Raw genomic sequence first — 12355 nt, forward strand, 5'->3', positions numbered from 1 at the left:
CCTTTAATATTTTCAATGCAAGCTGCAGGACTAAAACAACTGAAAATCTGAACCTATATTAGCATGTTAATGCTTATATGAAAATTTGGTTACCGGGTTTACATCAACTTTATTGGCTTTTCTAACTTAAAAACAGTCATAGAACTACCCAATGTAAATTATATGTAACTTATTTACAATTTTAGTGATTGGGTTTACATAAACTTGAATGTCTTGGCTTTTCTAATGAAAAAAAAAGTCATATCACTACCCTATCTAATTCATATTTGAAAGATTATATAAGATTTTGGTGATTTTGTTTACATAGTTGGTTTTTATTTTGAAAAAAATTGAAAATTGAAAATGATTAAAATAAAATATTGAAAACTATTAGGCAAGCTGAATTGCATTTTATGATATGCTTTAAACATCTAGTGCCCCCTAGTGCTAAACACCAGAAATTACTTACTAGAAAATAATGTTATCATACTAGAAACTCTAACTTGTACTATAATAGTAAGGTAATATTGTAGCTGTTTGCATGTTTAATTTCTCATTGCAAAGAAACATCTTATAGTCACTCTCTGCTTAGCTTTACTTGTTTCAACAATCATAAACACACATTTTATTTTTATATCAGTATACAAAGTTGCAGTCTTACCAAGCTACTTGATCAGATTAGTCAGTAAACACATAGGGGGTCTGATTTAACAAGCTCCCAAAGACTGGAGACGATAGGATAAACCTGGGTATTCTATTAAATCTAGAATAGATTTGGACCAGGATTGAAACATTTGTCAAATAAAAGCAAACAATTTTAGGAAATCCATTTTAGGTTTGCTTTTTCACCCAGGTTTTCCCATGATAGCCTATCTTTTTCAGTCTTGGAGAGATTTATTAAATCAGGCCCATAGTGTAGTCATTTGTAGGACTCATTCTGTAGTTCTATGATTTTTATTCTCTTTTGCACATTTTTATTATCATCAATACCACATTACCTATTGTCCATTCCATTGCCAGGATGCAGAAGAGTAAATTCTAGGGATGAGCGAGAATGCCTTTGACATTCTCCCAAAAATTTCCTCGAACTTCTGATGGGTCCGCGAAATTACGGCAAACCGATTTTGCAGAGCCATCGGAATATTGAGGAAATCATTGCAGGAGGAGTACCGCGGCAGCCGTAGGAATCCTCCTGTGCTCGGGGATGGGATCACGCACAGGGTTCTCACGGCTGCATTCGTCAATGCAGCCGCGGTACTCCCCCTGTCCCGCAGCTGCATTGATGAATGAATGCAGCCGTGAGAATCATCACAGGATGATTCCCACAACTGCTTTTATTCATGATGAGCACAGCCGCAGGACAGAGATAGAGATAGAAAATCTCTATCCAAGAACACATACTACAGGGCTGCAAGAGCAATCAGGGGAGCAGAGACATCATGTCTCTGGCAGGTGGAGGAAGATCTGTGGTGGAAAGGTAATTAATAGGGTAACCAATCCTAAAAATCTAAAACTTATCACAAGGGTAGAAGATATATTTGTGATCTGGGTGGGTGATTCAAGATAGCTTGAGAAGTGGTCAACACACCCTCCAATTACCCTCCAATAAAGATTTTGGTTGAATTATTGTAGGAAGAGAGTTTACATATTCACATTACAACACTGTTGACTATGTTAGTATTTGTGGGTATTCTTGACCTATGCTCATTTGGATTTTTTTTATAATAGTGAAAAAATAGTTACATGCTATTGTACACTGTGAGATAAGCAGAGAACAATGCTTAAGTCAAGCTAGGGTAGTCAATCAAAAATGATATTACCCAGCATCGGTTAAAATAAAAAACTTGCTCCAGCAGCAATATTCCCCATATCACTGGTGCCATCCCCCACTGATCCAGTTTCACTCTGGTAAGGGTTTGAAAAATGGCCATGATTATTTAACCCACTTTAAGTCCAGGGCAACAAAGGCCTTCACACACCCTCAAACTCACATGACTCACAATGGTGTAGAGACTTGTTCTGTGCAAAATTCAGGAGCCACTCATTAATAGGAAAATGTAGACATGGATAACATTTGATGCAGACCTTGGAAGTGTGCTGAAAACTGAAACATTAGCAGTGGACCAAACTTACACAATAAAACATAAGCAATATCTGTAGGTACAACTTTTTATTAAAGAAGTGCTAAAGTACTGGCTGATCAGTACATCATATTTCATTACCAAAATTATTGACAAATGTACAAAACGTGATATTCCTTTCTGGGATACTACAATTATTTATCAAGTACAGGGCTGCCCAACTGGTAAGCTGAAATCAGCCCTCCAAAGCTTTTTGGAGCTCCCAGTTTCCCTGAAAAAAATTGCTTGATTACATATTTAATAATTTCATTAGTATCAGGCCACACAAATCATACTAATTACAGAAATGTGGCCCCCTTTAAGGAAATACTTGGTCAGCTCTGATGTAAACATTTCAAATAACATAAAGAAAGCCGTTTAAAATGCTGGTAGTGTAAATATACCTTAAGAAGAACTCCAGACTTAATAAAACTCTGGATCTTGTTTTAAACCTTTACCTATGTTGCTTTAATAGTAAAGTGGAGTTGATGCAATATGAAGTTCTCCAACACTCAACACAAACAGTTGTGTAAATGTTAACTTTTTTGCTACATAAAATAAGAAAATCACAGAAAGACAACAACTCCCATTGCAGGGAGAGAATTTAAATGGGAGCTGATAGAAATTTTCCATTGGTTCTGACATGCTCATTTGTGACATGAGCAGTAGAGGTTTATTTATGAACAATTTGCATGGTGGTTGGTTCTACAAAAGTGCTTGGTTTAGCGTTTACTGTATTTATTTGTACAGTATTTAATCCAGTGGTCGCCAACCGGTGGTGCGAGAAAATTTGGTGGTGCGCGGCTCTAGGCCGGTGTACGCCGAGTAGGGTCAGGAGATGGATCCCGCGGGGGAAGGGGGGGTGCACTGGCCAGAGCCGTGGACCATGTCCCCCGTATGGACAGAATCAGCCCACTCTCCCATCACAGGCTCAGGGTGGTGGGAGGGTTGTGTATCTGGACAAAACCCGCCCACTCTCCCATCGCAGGCTCAGACCTGTGATGGGAGAGTGGGCAGGTCCTGGTATCATGACATCACTATGGGGTGTCTTCCCCTTTGAGTGACACACAGCTCCCCGCGCATGCGTGGTCCAGATTCCGTGCATTTAGTGGTCTGTAGGTCCGAAAAGGTTGGTGGCCACTGGTTTAATCCATTGTGAATAAAAATAAACCCAGCAGATAAATAAACCCCCATCCTAGTGGATGAACTGAGAATGACACCTACTATTAAACCAATATATCCGTAAAGTAGTTCGCTTATGTCTACCTAAAACATTTTAAATACAAACATTTTAAATACATACAGAAAAAGATTAAATAGGACATTTCATTGAATAAATCAATATGCAAATTGTTTTTAAATATACCTCCAAAAGAGGCCACACAAAGAACCTAAATCAGCTCGATCAGCTGTAGCCACTATAGCCAAGTTGGGTGCCAATTTGCATGGTGACATCAGGAACGATATTGTTCACAAAAAAGAACATCTTATTGGGGTTAGGTCCTAAATTATGTTTTTTGGCTTTCATGTATAAAATGTAATAACAGCATTTGGCACGTGACAGTGACACAACCAATTTTAATTTAGCAAGTGCCACTATAAAGTTAGAAAGGATAAAACACATAAAACTAATAACAAGGATATTAGTATTATTATGTTTGATCTGAAAATACATAAGCTTCCAGTGCTCATACAGAGAAGACTATGAGATCAAACATCGGTCAAAGAAATAGATTAAACAGTGTTATTCTTTTTTTTTTTTGTTCATACACATTTTTGACATTTTTAAGTAATGCACATTTATAAATTAAGTGTAAAACAATATTTTCTTTTGCTTATTTGCCTTTTCATGTATTTGACAGGAATTGTAAATGTTGCTGTTGTATAAAAATATATGTAGTAACACTCTGGGATTGAAAGGTCCTTTGAATCCAAGAAATAAGTAGACTTCTTTAGATTCTAAACAATATCCAGTGTGTTTTTGTACATGTAGACCAAATAAAGCTGATCCAGAACAAGATTAGGACATCATGAGTTATCATCCATGTTTAGTAATTTCACCATTCTTGGTTTTCCATTTATGTTTATGTTCATTTGAAATCCCAAATTAAATGGATCCAGATTGAAGTGGGGCTCAATGCCCTGCATAAAGTGACTCAATTCTTTTTTTTGCCATCACAAAGGTGAATTGCAGTCCTTGGCTCCATACATCTCGGCAAGCTTTTTGAACCGTGGACCCCAGTCAGTAAGATAATCATAACTCTGATCAGAGTCTGTGCTAAAAGACTGTAGGGAGCTTAAAGATTGAGCCACTGAGCCTTCTCCCTCAAACATATACGTTTGAAGAGAGTCAAAAGGAGGTGCGCAAATGTCTGTGTCTGCTTCATAGAGCTTAGCCAACATGTAGCTGTGAACATTATTGTCCACCATACATGTCTGAGGCACATAGCGGGACAAACTTTCAATCTCTGGCTGCATGTCTTGTCTGCTTTTTCCAACATGGACCTCCCTTGGATTCCACAATGCTGTAATATCAAAAGCCTCGGTGTCTTCTTCTCCTCCTCCTTCATCATCATATCTAACAATGTTTTCATGGACGTTGTCTTCTTCATCAATAGTGTATGGTTGTTTTCTGTGTCTTCTCATTGATAGGATGAGTAGCACCAACACTGCAACAGAACAATAGTCTCATAAGTAATAGTTCCTTTTTCTTAGAACCATTATGTGCACATAGATATAGTACAGTATTTTTTCACGTATATTATTTGGAAAGGAATTGACCAAATATTTATATTTCACACACCCTGTCAAAGACATGTTCCTCTAAAGTAAACTTGTAAAACAGAAACAATGCTGACCTCTATTTCTGAAATTGCTATTGTGATTTTACAGATTCACTGATCTGCACCAAGTATGTGACTAGCATTTCAGACTACATTATGACTTCATTTATTTTCTTTCCTTGTGAATACTAGATACTAAATACTGCAGGCAACCAGCTCAGCAATTGCAGCCACATGTTCCTGTGATGTCTGGTTTATTTAAAAGGATATGTGGCCTTTAAAACAAAGCACACTTCTCCTGGCTGAATATGTATAGGAATGTAAGACTAGTTAGGCCTATGGGACATGACCTGATATTACAGTTTAATAAATGCTTGTAGCACTTTGAAAATACAGGGGGTGAAAATGGGTCTTTCTTGTGGGTTTATCACCAAGATATTTTTAAATTAAAATACAGGAAAACGCTTTGACTCAAGTATATACCTAGGGGACAAAATGTGGCTGACTAACATTCAAATCAATAGAATGAACGTGACTAAATACATCCAAGATTTTTTAATTTTTAAACATTTATTAAGAAAGGGAAAAAAATAAAATCGTAAATGGCAGAAATCACTGATTTTTTTTTTTTTGTACATGGCAGGAGATCTTAGGGGTCTTTTTCTAAAGCAGTTAATCCCACATTCACCATACATTCAGTGTCATTAAAAAACATAGACCTGAAAGGTTCTCTATCACATAGTGTTTAATGTTTATTCACTTTTCTTATAAATAGACCCCCTAGGGTTTTATTTATGCATTTATTATTTGCTCTTTTCATTACCTAGTAGGTAACCCATAAAAAGCTTTCAGCAATTAACCCTTTAAAAAATGCCCATAGGGTTGTCTTGCCAGGATATGTATGACACCGGTATGGACACCCAACACAGTCTCTTAATGTATTTTAGTTCATGGTAGTATTTTATTGCAGTATTATCTTACCTAGTAACACAAATATGCATGCAAGAATAGCAATCAATGCCCCTCTGCTGAGGCTTATGGGTAATGTGTATGGTTCAGCACTGCAGGACATTATGTCACCATCTTCATCACAGCTGCAAACTTGTATAGTTAGAGTACCAGTACTGCTCAGCATGGGCCTTCCATTGTCTAATACTACAATAGGGATGTAATACATGCTCTGTTCAGATTGCTTGAAGCCAGATTTTCTGGTTAAGATCCAAGCAGTGTTATCTGTATGGATACAAAGAAATGTTAATTAGTGCCTGAAACTATTGTATAATGTTTGTTTACACAAGAACAACATTTAGCATTTTTCGAAAATAGTAACATAAATAAGCACATCGTACAATTCTGACAGTTAGTATATTGTGAATGAAATTCCTTAAACATTGGTGCTTTCACTGTCTTAGTAGATATGCTTAATTTGTTTCCTTTTTCGTAAATAGATAATCAGGGATGTTAAAGACTACATTTGTCATAATAAAAATATAACTCTTACTCGCCAGATCCCCTGACCATTATTTTAACCTAGTGGTCAGAAAGCATTTTGAATAATCCCTATTTGTGTAATAACTTAAAGATTTTCTCTGTTTTCATAATCTCCTTTAAATTTCCTTCTATGTGTATTAAAATTAGCAAAAAGGAAGCCTAAAAGATCCAAAGAAAGCCTTCACTCTTATCTCCTACCAAAATGGCATCTGACAGCACAGGTCAAGCTTTAGTATGTTTTTTTTTGCTAATTTTAATAACCAAAACAACACCAGTAGGCATTCTTTGCATTCATAAGATCTACCACATCAAGGATGTATTGAGGATCATACAAGGAAAATATATATCACACGCTAAGACTGTACAAACATAACACTATAGATACAAGCACTATATACAGCCCTTTGTTAACAAATACTATATATACAACACTATACAGGTAGTCCCCAGGTTACATATGAGCTAGAGACTGTGGGTTTGTTTTTAAGTTGAACTTGTATGTAAGTTGGAACATTTACATTATTTTAATGAATGCAATTAGGAGAGATGTTTGTTTCCACATAATATTAGGCAGCGTGGTGGCACTTACTGTATAAAATCCTCACTGTGAGTTAATCACAAACAAAGCAAAAAACAAATGCATTAAAGAGTCAATACAGAGTTACAAGAGGCTGCAGAAGAGCCCAGTCTCAGCTGTGTTTAGCAAAAGATAGCTTCTGCAAGCCATGCAAACCACCCCTCCCCCCTCCAAGCCTCTGTCCTGCACACAAGAGAGCAGGGAAGCCCAATTCATATCTAGGAGTCATCCGTATGTCAGATGTCCTTAACCTGCGGACTACCTGTAAACACTAACAAAAAATCTAGAACATTTTAAATTAAACACTCAAGATGAAAAATGCCACTGGTCAGGAACTAATGATCAAGAGCCCTGAGATTTTACTGTCCAATGACAGCTTTATTTCATCACAAGAGTGCCCAAAATGATCTAAGTACTAAAACTAACAGACTGTGAGAAATAGGAGGGTCTGGACCGCTGCTAATTTTATTATACATAGACAGCAAGCTGTTAAAACATTAACCCAAGATAGTTTTCCCACTAGTTACATTTAAGAAAATGTACAATATAGATACCCTGGTTATCCCTCAATGTAAAATTTGGGTTGTTGGCTCCTTCTGGAGGCAGGCTGTACGATATTTGCTGGCCTTCTTGAGGATCATCTTGGTCTACTGCACTCACAGTCTGAATCAGCTAAAATGCAAATAAAGAACAGAGCAGGTGAAATAACTGATAACTGAACTCTATTAGGTTTCTTTGTTACAGAAGTTTAAGCTGTTTGAAGTATATAATACATAAAAGACATTCATAATTCAGAGATAAATGAACAGTCATTGGAAGGTCATGGGGAAATACAACATTAAATTTAGGTAAGTCAATTAAAGCTTCTTGTTTGCAGAAGTTCATGAATCATTTATTCTACCATCAATGAAGGGTTGCTTCATATAGGAATCCAGGGTCTCTAATATAATAGACAAGGCTTTGTTTTTTAGGAGCAGCGCACTTTTTTTTCTTTTTAATATGCTTTTACTGCTGGTTGTTTTTATTGTAAACAAATTGCACAAACTGCCTCCATTTAACTTGGTTTCGACTGGATTGATGATTTTCACATTACCATTAAACTGGTGCACTTGATTTTTTTGCTGCATGGTTTATTTGATCATATATTTTGTTTTTGATATCACCACATTTTCTACTTTTTTGCTGCTTTTATTTGCACAATTTTTAAATTATCAAGTTGACATAGCTGCCTTTGGATAATGGAGTCATGGGGCTTTTATAGGGTTAGGATGAGACACAAAATCAGTCCTATGTCTAAACTAAAGCACATTATAAAGTCTGGCATCTAAATTGCCTTGCTTTCTGATCTAAAAAAGATCTTTACTTTTTTCTTTGCATATGAATAGCTGTGAATTTATAGAATTAAGTAATGTGGTATGTGTGTATTTGTTTTTATAATTTTTTGGCATTTTTATTTAGGCTGGCCTAAAGCTACCCACCAGAGCTTCTATACAATTCTGATTTTCACTTGAACTAGAAAGAATTGAAAAGAAGCATCTACAACTTTGTACATTCTGTTGGATGGAAGCAGTTGGGAGTATGAGAAGTCAATTGCACTTCTGAAATTAGCCTAGGTCAATCAGATTACTCTGCTATTTCTACTAGGAAAGGCTAAGGAGGCACTCCTGTATAGTGCATGTCACGTAATGACTTCTTTAAAGATTTTTAATGAACAAAAATCTTGGATGTGGATTTTTCATTTCGGTCTGTAGTTTAGCTTTAACAATATAACCATATGCAGAGTAAACTACATTTTGCACAGTATCCCCCAAAATGCTCTTTTTATGGGTCAGTAGAGTCTGTAATGAGCTTTTGGCAACAAAAGAAATATTATAGGAAATACCCATTTTTACCTGTCCAGCTTTTGCATTTTCACACATGAATGTTTCATAGAATTTTGTGAATACTGGAGCATTGTCATTGACATCTAGTACTTTTATTGTAACAGGGACACTTCCAATCTGTGCCGGATTGTCTAAAAATATGAAACAAATAAGAATCTTAGTAATGTCCTTGGCTCAGTATAATAAAGGTAGATAAAAAGTAATTCTAGGCAACAAGAGCACCCAACCATACTAATGAATCTAGTAAATACTGCAAATAAGGATAGTCTATGCAGTGCTTTGCAATCATAAATCAAATAGTTTGGTTAAACTTCTGTTTGCTATATAACTAGTTACCAAACATTTTCTTAAAACCAGGCTTTCTGGTGTGAGAGGCCGTCAGTGGTATACTTTGGGCTCCTTGTATACAGGTAAAAGTGTAATATACCTTTAGAATTTTTGCATTAAGACTATCTATTTACAGTATTTATGTACCATGATGAAGGAAAAAATGATAGAAATTTTAATGACATATTAACAATGCATTACCAATCACAGTTCCCAATCAGTTTATGAGAATGAAAACTTCCTTGGAGTAGGGCTAACAAGGTACAGCTAACATAAATACAACATATCAATTTATTTAGAAAATTAATAATAGACATGTTTTATTGTATTTTTTATTGTATATTTTTTTTTTACCAATGTGGTTTTTATACCAGTGTAGTAGGGTCACAGATAATTCTAGAACTTATCCACAGGGTAAATAATGAGTAATGGGTGGTTGCTTGTTCCTGCAAAGGTGTTGCCTGTGCACATAGAAGTGACGGCTAATCACCCAGTTTATTCCAAGGGTTAAGGATAATTTTAGGGGCTACAATTTAATTGATGAGATGTTTATATTAAGGTGGAACTGCACAACATATTGCCATCTGTCTTAGATTCTTGTTTCTTTTGTGTTGGCCATCAAAAGATAACTTTTGCAAATGTTCACAGAAGTTCCCAGGCATCTTACTCTGAGTTGTGCAATCAGAAAATATTTCTAGCAGACAGGAGAAAGCTTTTATGGCATACAGAGACATTCCTACCATTAAACCAAAAATTACAAATGACCAAAAAATTCAAAATTACCTAGTTACACTTTAGGCCAGTAAAGGGGGTCCTACATTTGTGGGGTGACAAGTGTATAACACATGAAATAAGATGACTTTGGCCAAATTTATGTACTGAAGTTACTGTTACCAAACTTTCAGAAACAAAAAAAAGACTAGATCAGTTTTGACAAGCTAAAATTAAAAAAAAAAAAAAAAAAAAAAAAAAAAAAAAAAAAAAAAAAAAAAAAAAAAATGCTAAATAAACACAAAACTTTTTTTTCTAGTTTTGGATAGATGTGGAAAAAGTAAAAAGCATTCATACACATATTTTACTTACTCATTTCCATTGCTAAAATAGTGATATTATGCCATGATATCTCTTCCCTATCCAAAGGCCTCGCTGTCATCAATGCTCCTGTAGTAATGTCAACATAGAAATATCGCCCAGGATCACTATTCCTGTCAATAGAATACCTGCAAAACATGTTTACTATATTACATATAGTCCGTATTTCTGAAAACTAGCATAGAGCAGCCAGTATTTTGAATTTTTTTATTTATACAGGCCATGAAATTGCCCACTGATGATACTGATTTTTGGCTATGCTGTGTGGCCGAGCTGTGTAACTCCCAGGACTATGTAGCTAAAAAAACAAATCCTTGGATAGATAAAACTGCTTCCATATACAGCATGCATTTTATCTGGGTATGTACTGTATATGTTAGCCTCGAGTTCACAATGCCCCACCACTCAAAATACACAAAGCAACCCATAGGAATTCCCTTTATTGAAGATATGCTAGTACAAGTTTTATTTACATAAATTAATTCTAGGTTATTCAAAAATAAAAAAATGTTTAAAAAATTCTCACAGTTCATCCTCCTAATTAAGGAATCGAATCTTGAGCATAAAAGTATGTCCCCTGCCATCAGCTGCAGATGAATACCTTTGTTTTCTTTCTCTTTGCAAGGTATTCAGTAGGTCTGCAATAAGTCAAGGAGCTGGCTAAAGGGTGACTAGATAACCAAAAAAAAAAACTGGCTCCAGAAAATTACAAGTCCTTGTATTTAGCTCTTTGCATGGTTTAATTTGTGTGTGATATTTGAAAGATACGTGCTATTTTCCAGATCATTTGCATAAATCATTTCTTGGATATTTTTTCTCAACATGTTCTAATTTCGATTATCCTAGTAATGAGATTATGATTATTGTGCTGTATTAATAACTACTGGCAAGCTGCAGAAGCAATACCTTTTTATGAATTCTCTATTTTTTCCCTTGAACCTATGTTATTTTGCTTCTGCAAACCACAGAGGAATCATCATTATTTCTGAAGCTAAATATCACATTTACCAATGCAGAATATGAAGTGTACAGCCTGGAACACACAGGTTGTGATATAACTGTAATGATCCTATTTTGATGTGCTGTGCATTTCTTTTAATTAAAGCTTCCCTGCATACAGTTGATTAGGATATGGTTGACTTATGTCGGGGAAATAATTGATCCCTGAGATTGAATTCAGCAAATTTTAACTATTTTACTGGACTAAAAATCTCAGTCAAATTGTATTTTTTTGTGTGTGTCTAATGAAGAGGATTCCTCTCATTTTCTGTCCTGGATAGCATGGGTTACTGGTGGAGAAATATAGGAACCTCTGTTTATTATCTTCTGTGATCTTTTAAGAGTCATTTCTCCATCACGTACTGAACTTTTGGCTTGTCTTCTAATGGAAGTATCTATTAGATGTAAAGAAATGGCACAATGGCACAGTAAAGGTCAGTCTATCCACTGTTCAGCTGGAAAGTGTCTGACTCCCACTGCCAAACTCTGAAAGCAGGAAGTGGGTATCCACCTGAATGGCACATATCCACCTGAATGGTTCACATACACTACTTATAGCAGGAAGCTGCCCTGTTATTACAAATCTGGCTAATATAGTATCAAAAAAGGATGTTATACTGTTCAGTGTATACAGAGCTTTAACATAATCTTCTGGATGAATAATCATATGGTTCCTCTTTCCAGAGTTACCCTATCACCAAACAGAACCTATTCTACATCACACTATTTTCTAATCAGTGCAACTTTTAGTAAGAGAATGTGAAGGCTGCAATTGCTGAAAATGCTATTTCAATGCCACTGCTGTTTCCTAAGACACTGAAATGTAGCGCATATAGACAAAAAATCTTAACTTGACCCTGCTTTTCTAATTTTTCAACTTTTTTTTGTTTTAATGAAAACGCTGAAACCAAAAGCAGCCAGTTAAGAGTATTCTAAGAAGGAGGATGGCAGAAACACATCAAACAAGTAAAACTCATTTGGTACTTCCTTGCCACAAAACTTTGCATATATACAAATAGCTGCATACAAAGCTAATAAATTATGTGCTATATTTATGTTTTACTTTAACCTCCCTAGAGGTAATCCCGAGTGCCACTCGGGGTA

At 35.6% G+C, this 12355-nt stretch overlaps 1 protein-coding gene across 3 annotated transcripts in view; it reads right to left on the minus strand.

The window, feature by feature from the left end:
- Positions 1 to 2134: 2134 nt before the first annotated feature.
- CDH20 (cadherin 20) overlaps positions 2135 to 12355 on the minus strand; it is a 197012-nt gene continuing 186791 nt past the window's right edge. For all 3 annotated transcript variants that reach the window (XM_072411837.1, XM_072411836.1, XM_072411838.1), the window contains 5 exons: positions 10244 to 10380; positions 8843 to 8964; positions 7505 to 7622; positions 5864 to 6115; positions 2135 to 4768 (listed from right to left, as the gene is read on the minus strand). In XM_072411837.1, coding sequence (XP_072267938.1) covers positions 4275 to 4768; positions 5864 to 6115; positions 7505 to 7622; positions 8843 to 8964; positions 10244 to 10380 — 1123 coding nt within the window. In that variant the 3' untranslated portion in view covers positions 2135 to 4274. The remainder of the gene's footprint in view (positions 4769 to 5863; positions 6116 to 7504; positions 7623 to 8842; positions 8965 to 10243; positions 10381 to 12355) is intronic.

Source organism: Pyxicephalus adspersus, chromosome 5 (assembly GCF_032062135.1).
Source record: "Pyxicephalus adspersus chromosome 5, UCB_Pads_2.0, whole genome shotgun sequence".
Classification (NCBI taxonomy): Eukaryota; Metazoa; Chordata; class Amphibia; order Anura; family Pyxicephalidae; genus Pyxicephalus; species Pyxicephalus adspersus.